The sequence below is a fragment of the Fistularia commersonii genome, chromosome 8 (genome assembly GCF_037954325.1).
Source record: "Fistularia commersonii isolate RoL2024-O1a breed Wild chromosome 8, RoL_Fcom_v1.0, whole genome shotgun sequence".
Classification (NCBI taxonomy): Eukaryota; Metazoa; Chordata; class Actinopteri; order Syngnathiformes; family Fistulariidae; genus Fistularia; species Fistularia commersonii.
In genome coordinates, this window is record NC_141291.1 from 9,351,985 (window position 1) to 9,365,984 (window position 14,000).

Genomic DNA, 14,000 nt, shown 5'->3' on the forward strand with positions numbered 1-14,000 from the left:
GGCAGGTCCCGCACTAATTCCTGCTTTCAGATCTGTCATTTCTAATAACGACCGTTTGATCATTTATTCACTTGAAATACAGAAAATAGATTCAGTTACCGAGTTCCGTTGAACCTCAGAAGAAAGTTTTGGCCCCGGTCTGGCAACCCAATAAAAATACATAACATCTCTCGGTTTGACCAGATGTTGGCATCGGACGGGGCCAGCATTTAAAGTAGCTCTAATCATGTTTTCTTTAGCAAAACAACAAATCCGGTGGCTTTGTGTTATGCTGACAGTAAGATTTCAGAGCTCATCAGTCACCTCTGTAGATCCCCTCACTTCTTCGGATTGTTATCCTGATCTTTTGATTCATATCGGGTCTGTTTTATTTTCTAGCGTCGCTGTTGGAATCGTCGTTTGATGCGAATTCATTCAAAAGTTAAAATATTCAATGACAACAGGCTGGTGATCAGGACTCACTAAAATAAATGTGTGCTCTTTAAACGCGGGATTTGCATGCCCGCGAGGGCAGAGAGCCCTGACGGACCTCCTGCCGCACCGGGATTTCTACTTCCTGTGCTCTCCATGTCTAAGCACCCCACGGATCCGCCCGCCACGCCTGCGCGTTCAGATGGGAGAAAGACTTAGTGTTGAAAAGCTGTCTGAAGGCGTGGTGAGATAAGAATCCCCCCGGTTTCTTTCTCTCCCCGATCGCAGGGTGTTTTTACCTCCTCCTATAGGAGCTGTTGGATCGTGCAGAAACTTTGTGAATCAACAAACCTTGACATTGCACGGTTATCAGATCTGGCAGCTTCTAAGCTTTTGTGTAACATAAACCACTGACATGAGTAGCGGTATGGCTTGGCTGACTGTGTCCAGGCCTGAGGAGAAATAGGGAACGTGAAATATGTGTATAGTTTACAAGAATGCATTAATTAAGAAACATATTTCCGCTCCGTCGGCAAGCGCTCAAGCTCCACGCTGCCATCTAGTGGAGAAAAGGGGAACACAGAAATCCATAACCTGCATAAATCAGAATCAGAACTAGTTTATTGATCCCAGAGGAAATAGAGGACGACAACATTTTACATCATGCCGATTCTTTTTCGCCCTTTGCGGACAGGCAGTGTGATGAAAAAGCTCATTTCATCCAGTCGTTAATTTTCTCCCCTGCAAAAGGGTAGTTCCCTTTTGCAAAATTAAAGTTAACTCCGATTGATGTAGCGATGATCGTGATGAAAAAGGGTTAGATAATGGTAAAAGACAGACATGCTGTTCTACAAATGATATTCTAATATACTAATGAAAAATCCCAACTCCTAAATTTGCTTTTTGGTATTTTTTCTGAATCTGAACTGGGATGCGATGAGACGCTCGTGAAGTCCAGCAGGAGAAGGATTCGTGTAGCATTTGAAGTAAACCGACTTAGCCGTTCCAGATCTGGTTATCCTTATTTCCAAGCTATTTGACACTCTGATTATCAAAGTATTATGTTTATTTATACCTGAATGTTACTAAAAGGGAGCGCAGCGTGGCTGCAACGGCGCTCAATATATGAAAGCTTGCGACACAGAGTTGAAACAAGAAGGATTACATGGATCGGGTTCTTTATATTGCATATATTTTTTTCTTTTGAATGTTAAGTCGGAATTGAGAGTATGAAACTGCAAGGGACAAAGAAATAGTGAAACGCGCACGGTGAATACATTTGTCCCAGTCCACGTCTGTGCTGAGCTCCCATGAATAATGCCGGAGATGACCTTTGAAAGCGAGCCCAAACATGGTATGGAATGGCACACATCCTTCACTCCGATCAGACACACTGGACCCCGGGGTCGGATAAACTCAGATCAGGGCAGACATCCCTGATGTCTGCAGGCCGGCTAGAGACTTTATATGTCATGAAACTAAAATAAAACCTATGCCTTAAGAAGTATATGTCTCTTTCGGTCAAGAACAGCGGGGTGTAAGCCAATAAACAAAGATAAAATGTATGTTATAGTACAATAGGTGTTAGCGTATTATTCATTTCTTCATGAATCAAATTATCTTGGCGCGAGTGTGTGTCGGCAGCAGAATCCGTGCCGAAGTCACCGTGTTTCACTCCACACACACACACACACAGCATGGCCACCCTGTTCCGCACCCTGTAAAATCAGCATTTGTGTAGTGTTATTAGTTTTTTTTTTCCAATGTGGAGAAATGATTAAATGTTATTTATCGTGATTTGTTTAATGTGATGAAACAGTTATATAAAAAAAACTTTTATTTATCTGTATTACAAATCTGTGGGGGCGGCACAGAGGTGCAGAGGTTTGCGCTTCCGCCTCACGGCAAGAAGATCCCTGGTTGGATTCTTTTTGTGTGGAGTCTCCATGTTCTCCTCGTGTCTGCTTGGGGTTCCTCCAGGTTCTCCGGGTTCCTTACACAGTCCAAAAACACGCAGGAGGTTCATCGGAGATCATATATTGTCCAGAGGAGTGTATAGGACTGTCAGAAAATTAGAATATTGTGATAAAGTTCTTTATCTTCTGTATTGCAATTATAGAAAACAAAAATTACCTTTTCATGATATGCTAATATTTTGAGGTAGGATATTGAGTTTTCTTAAGCTGTGAGCCATAATGAGCACTATTAAAATAATAAAAGGCTTGCAATATTTCAGTATTTTTGTTTTTGTAATTTTATTACAGAAGATAAAGAACTTTATCACAATATTCTAATTTTCTGAGACAGTCCTGTAATGTCATGAATGAGAGGAATACTTATCAGAATAGGAAATACTGTTTCCTGTATTTTTCTTTATAGAGAAAAAAAAAAAACGAATTATTTTGATAATCCTGGCAAATAATTCAAACACGGAGCACATTGTCTCCCCGACTTTTTCCTTATATACATATATTTTTTTTGGCAAAAATGCAAATTAGACATTGCCATAGCTGAAAGATATCTAGTGACATGCAAAATCAATGACAGGATGGATAATGAATTTGTGGAGGAATAACATTATAAAGATGAATTACCAAACTAAGGTATGTTGCAAAATGAAAAGAGATGTTGGAATATTTACAATAACTAATAAAAAGTCAAGTTTGATGCAACTATGTAATAATTAATGGTTCTTGATTTCCATTTAGTTACATGAAAATAATTGTGAATTAATATAATCTCTAGCTCTAAGTAATAATCACAAAAGCGGCAATTTGAATCCACTTTTTCTGAAAGTGTTGCACAGAATGACATTATTAAAATAGTTATGCTCAGCTCCATCTTTGCATGGATATGATCAGCTGAAGGAAATTTGTCCATGCAAATATCGCAAAAGTGAGACAGAAAGAGAATATGGACGTTTCCGGGGTGCAGGGATGTAGATGCTCGATCCCCTGCAGTCGGGAGGGCTTGTCAAGGAGGGAAAATGTTGGATGAGCCTCCAGTGCTGCAGTTGTGCTGCTGTTCTGTGTGAAACAAAGTGCAGTCTCCTCAGCAACCAGTAGCTGTCTCACCCTCTTGTCCCGATCACTCACACAGAGAGGGAGAGAGAACGATGCCACGGATATGAGGGGCTGAAATTGCTGGGTGGCGGAGGAGGAGGAGGAAGAGGAGTAGGAGGAGGAGGAGGAGGGGGAGAGCTGGGAAAGTGTGCATTCAAAGCCGGGGTTGAAAATCGGAGAGACACAAAGTCGAGAGCGCGTCAGGGGTGTTACAGGAGAGAGAAGAGGTGGCGCTATCTCTTAAGGCGCGAGGGACAGCGGTCAGTAGAGGACACCCCACCTCCTCCCTGCGCTGGGAGCAACTTGTGTATGATGATGTGTGCATCCAAATCCACCAGCGGCTGAGCCGGAGTGCCGCCCTGCAAATGCACTGCAGAGGATTTGGCTGCCCAGGAGGATTTTGGGGTGGGGTAAACAGCCGCTTCGGGATTTCATCTCGCAGGAGGCTGCAGCCGCGTGGCGATGGGCGGAAGGTGATGATCGGTACGGGGCGGCAGACTTGGTGAAGCCCGAGAGTTCTGTTTTGGGGTGGGGGGTGGGGAAGCACACAGGGGTTTGGGGGGGGGGTGGTGGTGGACCGAAGCGCTTCCTCTGCTCGCTCCTCCATCGAGGAACTCCTCGGCGGCGTCTTCCCCTGCGCCTTCCTGGTGGTCCGCGGCGCCGTGGGCCGAGCGGAGCGGGCATGGACCGAGGCTGAGCGGACGCCGCTGCCTGACAGGGAGTCTGTGAGACGGCCGTCCTCTCCTCCCCGCCCTGGTCCCCTTCATGCCGTGCTGTGGGCTGGGTCATCGCCAGAGAGCACAGCTTCCATATGTGAGTTTCCAGCTCTGACCCCAAGCGTGAGTGTGCGTCCCGGAGATTGAGACGAGCCGACGGCGCTTCCGTCATGTACAGGTCACCGTGCTTAGTTGTTATCGTCTCGTTCCTTGTCCGGTGGGTTTATCTGGTTTTCGCCGTCCAGGTGTTCCGTAGGACTCGGGTGAAAACCTCACCGCTGCCTCGAAGCATCAGTTTGAGCAGTAAGTGGATGCCTGCCAGGTTCCCGCCTCTCATGGAGCTCTTTGCTGGAGCGACCCCTGAATGCTGCAGGATTTAGCTGAAATATTTCAGTCGCGCTGCTCTGACAGTTTTTTTTTTTTTTCTGCAGAGCTCCGTCCTCACTGCGCGCCGCCAGACGCCATTAATCTTTTATTTCTTATTTAATCCAGGCTTTTTCGACCGCAGAGCTGTGGGTTTCGCGTCGTACACGCTGTTCCGTTCTTCGGTGAAATCTAGTGAGAGGAAATCGGATGTTTTGCTATTCGGAGGTATTTTGAAATGGCAAAGGCCGCGTTTGATGACAGAGCGCGTTTTCTCTGTTTTGTCATTTTGCACTTTGCGTGACATCCTGGGGATATGAAGGCAAATATGGTGAAAAGTGGAAAAACATTTTCAGCCTCATTCCAGCACACACTCCACTGCTGCAGAAGAGGACAGTCCGCTCTAATACGCTTCATCCACTAGATGGCCGTGTTTCATTATCGCTCTCGGTCACACTGAAGTACACCCACATCATTTTGGTGAGGAGCCAGAAAAGGCTTGACACCCTCTGGGCAAGGGAATAAACACAAGACATGAGGTGTATTTTTCCCTCTAAATTTTGTCACCGGCAGATCACGGACAAGTGTTCTTGTTTTGACAAGAACATTCGAGGCCCGGGGAGCTTTAGAGACAGGCCGAAAAAAGAAATGAAAGGCCAAGGATGTAACCAAGATACGAAGGTGTTGTGTCATTCATATATAAATACGGTGGTTGTGCTGGCAAATGTGTGGACATGTTTGGCTTAGCATCTTAAACTGCGTCCCAATTTAGGAATCAATGTCTTTATACAGCTCTTTGCATTTTACTTAACGTCAGAAGTGCGGCGCTAACAACACATCCAGGTTTGGGGAAATCCTTTATCATCCAGTTTGACTGGCAAAACCGTTTCAGATGTCGACGGTTGTCGGAAAACAACAGAAAAAAATGATAGAGGGGTGGAGCATTACAGGACTGTCTCAGAAAATTAGAATATTGTGATAAGGTCTTTATCTTCTGTAATGCAATTAAAAAAACAAAAATTACCTTTTCATGATATTCTAATATATTGAGATAGGATTTTGAGTTTTCTTAAGGTGTAAGCCATAATCAGCCATATTAAAATAATAAAAAGCTTGCAATATTTCGGTTGATTTGTAATGAATGAGAATGAGAATGAGAACAACTTTATTTATCCCGAAGGAAGTTGTTGTGCCAGAGTTTCAAGCAAAAACATAACAGTAATAGAAATAGTAGGAAGGAGGAAGAATAAGAAATACAAAGAAATATAAATTGTCTTAACTGTTAACTGTTAACTACAAAGATTAAAAAAAAAAAAAAGAAGCAAATTCAATGAACTAAATTGTAACTAAAGCAAGAAGAAAAAAAGAAAAATAGAAGTAGAGAATTTAGGAAAAAGAGACACTAAGGTGAGGAGAAACTCTGGCAGGCAGCTGCCCGAGACAGCGCCGGAAGTAGTATCCGGAATCCAGAATGTATGAGATTTTTGTTTTTGTAATTGCATTACAGAAGATATAGAACTTTATCACAATATTCTAATTTTCTGAGACAGCCCTGTATTGTGATACGCAGTCAGAAACATTCATTTTAATATTCTTCGGCCAAGATAGCAGGGGTGCTGGAGGCCATCCAATCCGTCATCGGGCGAGAGGCGGGGTTCACCCTGGACCGCTCGCCGGTCCTTCAGAGGGCCACACGTGGAGGCGTCCAACCATTCACTCATTCATTCACACGTCATTTAGACACATCATTTACCTGCTGCATTTACCGGAAACGTTAACCGCTGCACCACCGTGCTGCGGTGAAATGATCAAATTATTCAATGTATTGTTGTAAATCAAAACAACAATGCAAGCAGTTATTAGAAAACAATTGAGGTAGATGCACCAAATAGTTGTAAACAACGGGAAAAGGTTGTTATTGTAGGTCTCTGGAGAGACCTGGTTCGTCTAAAGTCCTGAGCTGGGACATGGCCCTCATGTTAGACACCGAAGAGCCGGAAAAGGGGTTCTTGCCGGCACCGATCCTGATAAATTTGGTTTTATGCGCCACCTTGCCGGGGAATGGATCGACATTCAAGCGAGTAAGCCTTAATTTAGCTGATGAGTGGATTAGTGTAGGGCCAGCTGTTGATCCTCCATGCCATACTCCATAAGCCCTGTGCGAAAGGTGTTTGCATGAAAACAATCCATTGACTGGAGTTCCTCTGGCGACATGTGTTTCTGTTTAGTGACTCCGCTCACCCCAAAGATGCTGAATTAATATAATGAATGTGAATGAAAGCGGACTGTTTTTGGCTCGCAGGAGAAAGCCCGGTAACTGCAACCAGCACTGACCTTAAGAGGACCCTATTACCTCTGACATGCCACTTTTCCTACGACACCCACTCACATGTTTGCCGTTTTACGTCTGAAATGGGGCAGAACACGATTCCACTCTGGATGGAATGCGGAGCATGGAGTTTCTGCCGGATGGAACTCCGTCCGACAGGCCGAGTAGTGAGTCTCAGACGCTCCTCATGGAAACTCGGCTAATTGAAGACAGCAGGCCGTACTCCAGTACCCTCTTCTGTTTTCGAGTCTCCTCTCGCCGGCGATGATGCGGCGGTAGTAGCCGGCATTACCTGGAAACCGAGGGAAGTCGGTTTCGAGTCCCGCAGCGGAGGCGGAACATGAGCAGAAAGTTCATCGTCTACAGAATGAATTTGTGGTCAGTGGCGGGACAATACGTGATCCAAAATAAGTAATACGTTGCAGATGTCTTGTAAATCTGTGGTTTTGTAATCAGGTAATTGACATTTAAGGCAGTAACCCCGGTGCTGTCCAAACCCCTGGGAGGAGTGCTGGGCTTGGAAGCCAATTTCTCTTAGTGGCCAAACCATGTAATTACATCGTCACGTGACACTCCATTGGCCTAAAAAGACTTTTTCCCAGAGGAGCGTGATACGTAAGAAGTGGCTATAAAATGGTGGATACATTTTTATAGCATTACAAACTTTGCAGGATGACTCGCTCGATGATCGTAATTTGGTTTGATAATATTTTGAATTTGTACTTGTGCGAAAAGAGGCCTATCCAAAGTTACAGTTGAGGCAAAGGTGAGCTGCAGCTTCTTCTTTGCTCTTTCATTGTCTAACAGCTATTATGTTAGTTTTGTATATATTTTTAAGTTTGTTTTTTTTTTTTTTTGTAATTTCATGAATTAAATTTCCACAATAAGTTAAAGGGATTGACTAAATTTGCACCAGATACCTTTCAATCTTGCCAATTAATTTTATTTCATGTTACTTTGATTAGGTTTATATCTTTTGGTTTACTATTGGACGTTATTTTGTAATCAAGGAAACTTTGACCGTCTCCAAACAATCACGTATCGCACGGCGTACATTGTCCCTCGTGTTTTTAATTCATGTGAAGTACCGGCTCCAGGCAACTGATTATCCCAGGGGTTTGTCGAACAGAAAGTCTGAGCTTCTGAGAATATCACGATATGAGCGGCGGATCCATGAAAGTTTGACTTTCTGGATCACGCAAAGGCAAACACCAGAGTATTACGGAGAACATTGCATTTTTTTTTTCCTCAGGAATCACTGAGCTTTTTCTGCGCTAGTGCTGAGATAATCTCCCATGGCAAAAGCCTGACTCGAAATTCCCAGTTTTCCAGGCACTGGGATGGACGCCCAGGCGGGAGTGTCGGGCCAGCGCGGCCCAGACTGGAGCAGGGCTTCCTTGGCAGCCGGCGAGCGTTCTTTCACTTTTCCAGAGAATGTGGAAATGTCCAGAAATGGAGCGGCTAATTGGCAACAGAGACCCTTTGGAATGTCTGATTTAAGTGGACGTTTGCTGCTTTTACATTACTATTACTTCACCGTGGAGCTGGAAAGTGTGATCGGTATCTCTCAATGCAGACTATAGCTCCACTCCAGCCTGGAAACACTGATGTCAGCCACACCGCGCGCATATCTTTGCAGGCTGACCCATGTTCGGCTTGAGGTGGACTGCGACGGCCTCCGCTTTCGAACCCTTTCTGGCCTCGAAACGTGGAATAAATGGGGGAAAGAATCAACTCGCAGTATTACAAATGGGTGATTGAGGAGGCTATTTCAGAAAGTAATGAACGGCAATAAATCATTTTGTCATCGACGATTAGTTTTCCGCTTGATTGCAAGAAGCACACTGCTGTGGGGGTTTTGGTTACCGTAGTTTAACTGCAACCTACCTGTTGAAATGGTTGCCATGCCGCTCTACCTTTTATTTGGTCCCCGTTTTCTGTCGGTGTTCTACATCCACATTCCGGAGACATCGGTAACTACATTCCCTTCTCTAACTCTTGATAGTTTCTGTTTGGTTTTATAAAAGTGTCGATTGGCGCAGGGCTACTCAAAACTCTCTATTTTTCATATTTTCCCTTGAAATGGATTAATTTTGACCTGAAATGTTGCCTTTTACCGGCCAGGAACCTCGGACAGGTCCGAGTCCAATGTGGGCGGTTTTCTGCCTCCACCGAGCGAGAAAGAGCGCGATTGAGACGGGATGGACGGGAAAAAATAATCAGTATTAACTTGTAACTTGTATTAACTACTAATTTTGTAGTAACTTCAATAGTCTCAGAAGAATTACCTGGTGGACGCATGGTGATGTCATCTGGTAACCTACCAGATGACGATTGAGCGCTGATGGGAGGAAACTAACCTTAACTAATTTAACTAACATAACTATACCGGGATGTTTGGTGCAGTAGCTTTTGGGGGGTCCTGGGGTCTCCCCTGGCTGCGACGCTCCTCTTGGTATGCAGTGTTTAACGTTTGACGTTGATCGAACCCGACTCAAGAGACCCGAATGCGGGTGAACATGACGACAACTTCGATTGCGAATGACGTCTTTCTAAAACACGGGCGACAGGATCGGCTGCTACCGACAAAGAATATGCTTGTGAACAGTCAAGTATTAGTAGATTTTAAAGCCTGCTGCATTACATACATACTTAAGTAGTAATCCGCTGTCTCTAGTGAATGTAAACCCCCGATGGGTCGTAACTCACCAGTATCAGCGGCTTTTTTTTTTAATTTTTTTATTAGGTGTATGTTTTCTGATAAAAATCAGAGGAGAAATTCTCCATATGAGGGTTGTTTTGTTCTCAGAGGCGACTTCCGATTGGCCGTTGACAGGGCTGCGCTATGATTTTCAGGAAGTGTTGTGTCGTTTTGTTGAGCAGCCACAACCTAACGGTTATTCATAAACCAGACTGTTTCTAATCAGCTGCTAATGAAAACAACCGAAGTCGAAAAGAGTCAAAATCATTTTAAAGAAATTATGAAATTTGTGACTTGAGCCTAAACAACCCCGTTTCCCAGTGGAGGCTGTGGGCGTGGCTGGTCCGATGTTAGATGCATGTCAGCGTTGCGGCTGCCGTAGAAAAGCGTCGTACTCGATCGTCTCTGATCGCTCACCTGTAAAGACAGCACGGGATACGGAACAGAACCCTGTGGCTGAGAAGGGAAAATATAGACTGTTCTTCCATACCTTTCTGTTTTTCCACCCAAATGAATTTTAAAAATGTATGAAATTGGATGCCGCATAATCTCGCTCTGAGGCTCAGATTCAATTTCATCCCTTCCCAGCCTTTTTCTGAATTCACCCCACACTGACTGCTCTCTGCGCCCCGTCCCTCCTGCAACAGCGAACGAATGGAATAAAATGACCTGAGAAAACGGACAATGGTGATATTATTAGTTGGACAAGAGTGCTGCGGGCGCCCCCGGGCCGCTGGGGCACTGGGGCCAGACCCAGCGTCACTTGAAACATGAGCAGATGTTCGGCGGTGCTAATTAACAGCGGCGTCATGCAGGCAACCTCGTGCACCAGAGGAGGGCTGCCGGCCGATATGGACAGTTAATTAAAGTAACAGAAAGGAAATGATCTGGAGCTGAAAACATTTCTTTAAAATTCTGCTTTTGTTTATCACAAGTGCTTATAGTGGGAGACAAATAATTGTCAAAATAAATATTTTAAATATAAATCAATTTATGTTATATATATATATATATATGTATCTCTGTGTATAGACATATATTTTTACATATATAATAAAATATATGATAAAGTATTAGTAAATACTGATTAATTTAGAATGGAAAAATATTTTCAGTTTTTTTTCAGACATATTTTCAGCTTTAAGGAGATGAGATGAGAATCTAGGTCGATGCTAGTTTACGAAAATAAGTTAGCCTAGTGAAAATAATCATCGTGTGCAGAATGTGAAAGCTGATAAGTGACAGGAAACTTGTGGAAATCTAGATGTTGTGGTTGTTTGCGTGTAGTTTGTCGTCTCTTCTCCCCTGCGTCACCCGCCTCTCGGCTCGGTGCAGCGGCTCAGCTCCCTGAGAATAAACTTCCAGATTCCTCTGTGATATTTGAAAAGTGATCCGCATTGACTGGCGCCAACAAAAACACAATCTTGTTGATGTCAGAGACCCGACGGGTATTTTCAAGACAAAAGTGGGTTAAGGGCTCAATATTTCTAGGCTAAATTGCTGCCAGAGTCGAATACGTCTGGGGTCAGAGAGCCGCGCCGCCGTCGGATGAACAGAGATAAGGGAGAGGGCATCCTCTGTCTGTCATGGTACTTGTCTCTTAGCGAGGAGGCGCCATGACAACAAGCGCCAGCCGGGTGAGAGGACATATCCCCGAGAGGATAGAGGGGGGTGAGGGGCGGGCAGGGAGACTGGTGGAGATGCAGAAAGGAACAGAAAAGAAGAAATAAGTGGACACTTCTTTTGCTTTTTTTTTTGCATGCGTGTGGGTCCGGGATACAAGCAGGTGTCATTTTGTGGAAAGCCTCCAGAGAATTACTACTATATGCTCAGTAGCCGGCCACAAAGATCCGCGACGCAATTGGGTGCGTGCTGCGGCTCAGCAGGGCGGGGTTAAACCTGCTGGGAGGTTTCATATTCATACTCTGCGTGCATACATAATCACTCCATCAGGTCACCGCGTGCTGCTCGGGCAGAAGAGTTTGCCGATGTTTCTCATCTGCTCCCGACTCGGATCTGGGTTTTAGACATCCCCCGAAAACTTTCCCCTCCCGGAGCGATCGGATCCTCTGCGCAGATGTCGGAATCATCCCGGGCCCTCGATTTGGGCTTACAAGTTTGGCAGGAAGATGACCCATGGCTGGTAGCGGCGGCCCCCCCCGGCCGTCTCCCCTGAGCCTGCGAGGACCGGGACCGCTCAACAGGCTGCCGGGCTGAAATCCGACAGGGAGGAGGCTCCTTGCCCCATGTGACGGGACTGCACCGGTTGCAATGATCAAACACGCCAAGAATAAAAATGTCTCGTGGGTAAGTCTGTTGGCGACGCGCGAACGTGATATAGCTACTACATAAAATGCATACTTTGTAGAAGCCGATGTCAGAGCTACGCGAAACTGTCGGGAAGATATCCTACCATGAGCAGATTACAGAAGACCATTATAATACATGTCCGCTGTTGTCTGATGCTCATGTGCCCAGTGGCTATTCCAAAAGACAGGCTTAGAGATTTAACTATTATATAACAACGAACTATTACATGCCTACTTTATGAAATCTGCTCGGTTCTCCAACTCGGGTCGAGATATCGTGTCAAATTGCGGGTGAATCTTTGGAAATCTCACTTCTGACTCCCATGGCGACGATGACGATACAAGCAGCAACTTTCCTGATAATGATGATAAACAAGCGGAGGATCATGCGTTTATTTTGATGATGGCGTCCCAGGTTTTTTTTTATAACGTGTGCGAGGTTGACATCTGATTCTTTGCCAGTGCAGACGGATCAGGGGAGATTAGAGTGAGAGTGGCTTTGCGGGGATGAAATCAGCTACTTGGGGAATGGGGTTGGGATAGCGAGGAGGAGGAGGAGGAGGAAGGAGGAGGAAAGGACGGGGGAAGCTAGATTTACCATTTTCTATAGATTCTGTGGAATTTTAAATTCTCCTGTTATGCAATTTGTCGACTCCCCTGGTGGAGTTACTGTACGCCGAGTGTAAATGTCACAGTCATGGTACGACGGACCTGAGGCTGCAGGCTCCTGCGAGGACCATGTGTTACGCTCTCCCAAACGGGCATTTACGTTTCTGACACTAATAACGTGGTGTTTTTTCGTCCGGTGTATGGCGCACATGTGCATAAACAGGAATTCACTTCTGCGTTTTTCTCCGGAGGGAAACGCTGCTCCACTTTTTCTCGATCCGTCCATATGGCGCATATGTCACGCCGCCGCTCTTTGCCGCCCAGCTCACTGTCCTCAAACTGAACCCGATCATTCCAGCGCAAAGAGCCGGAGAGCCATGAACTACAAACATGCAATTTTTTTTTTTTTTTTCCCCACTGTTATTTCATGTAAAGTTGAATCAGCAGAATAACATTTTCACTTCAATTCCTTATTTAATTTTCTGAACTGAACTGTCAGGATGTGCTTGTTTCCTCTCACATAGACACAAAATATGCACAATACTGTATTTCCCTGCAGCTCAAGGTCAACTTTTAGGGGTAACACGACTCGTGCGATTGGTTCATTTAGTTCCATGGAGTCGGCGTTTGTATCCTGGTGTTTGGGACTGTTTCTGCATGCCAGTGTGTCCTCGTGCAAAACGCCGAACCTGAATTTGCCCCCGATGATCTGGCCCGGTCCAGACCCGGTATCGGCTCAATGCGTCGAGTCCATTTAACCCTTTTCCCGTTGCGACATAAAACCATAGTTTCTTGGTTGAATAAGAGGAACGTTGTTTGAAGGAAGTGACGGACGTGTGTCTCGCCGTCTCGAAGCGTTGCAAGCTTTTCGACAGAAGCACGGAGAAGCCTGCTTTGCTTTGAGGGAATCAATTCAATCTCCCTGTTTCAATAGTGTCCTTGAATGTATCAAAAAGTTAAGGACTAGATGTTGTTTTTTTATTAACTCATCCGTAACTGGGGATTAGGGTGTTAAGACTCTGCACGTTTCTAACCCGGATTGGACAGAGGCAGGCTTACACAGTGTCAGCGCTGCCATTATTATTGCATTATTTGCCTGAGAGCACAGGTTAGATCCACAGCAGAAACACCTAAAATGTGATTCTGGTGTGTAAAACTTTTAAGCTCAAATAAAAAACAGTTTTCTGGGAAGGCTACAATTTTTTTTTTTTTTGTAACTTTTTAACTTTATTTTTATTCTTTTATTTTATAGCTTTTACCACTTAATTTTTTTTAACTTTTGCTGTTTCTTTTAAGTCTGTATTTTGTGTACATGTAGACGTCTGCCCATTGTCTGATAGCGTCAAGTAGGGTGCCTTAAATAAAATGTAATGTTATTTTTATTAATTTGTTTATCAGTTCTCGGGGCTATCCAGCCAATCACATTGCTTTACACCAATAAAGAGAGCGCTCATGGACGTACGTGTAAAAATGTCATTTGTGGAAGCCAAGGGTGGAGCC

At 44.6% G+C, this 14,000-nt stretch overlaps 1 protein-coding gene across 4 annotated transcripts in view; it reads left to right on the plus strand.

Annotated features, from left to right (window-relative positions):
* The window catches only part of cacnb2a (calcium channel, voltage-dependent, beta 2a), a 65,343-nt gene that overhangs the window by 4,882 nt on the left and 46,461 nt on the right, over positions 1–14,000 (plus strand). Inside the window, exon 1 of one of the 4 annotated variants that reach the window (XM_086151039.1) lies at positions 4,074–4,286. The exons of 2 other annotated variants lie outside the window; for them this stretch is intronic. In XM_086151039.1, coding sequence (XP_086007165.1) covers positions 4,239–4,286 — 48 coding nt within the window. In that variant the 5' untranslated portion in view covers positions 4,074–4,238. Of the gene's footprint in view, positions 1–4,073; positions 4,287–11,541; positions 11,890–14,000 lie in introns of those variants that run through there. One more of the 4 variants, XM_086151040.1, reaches the window with a different exon arrangement.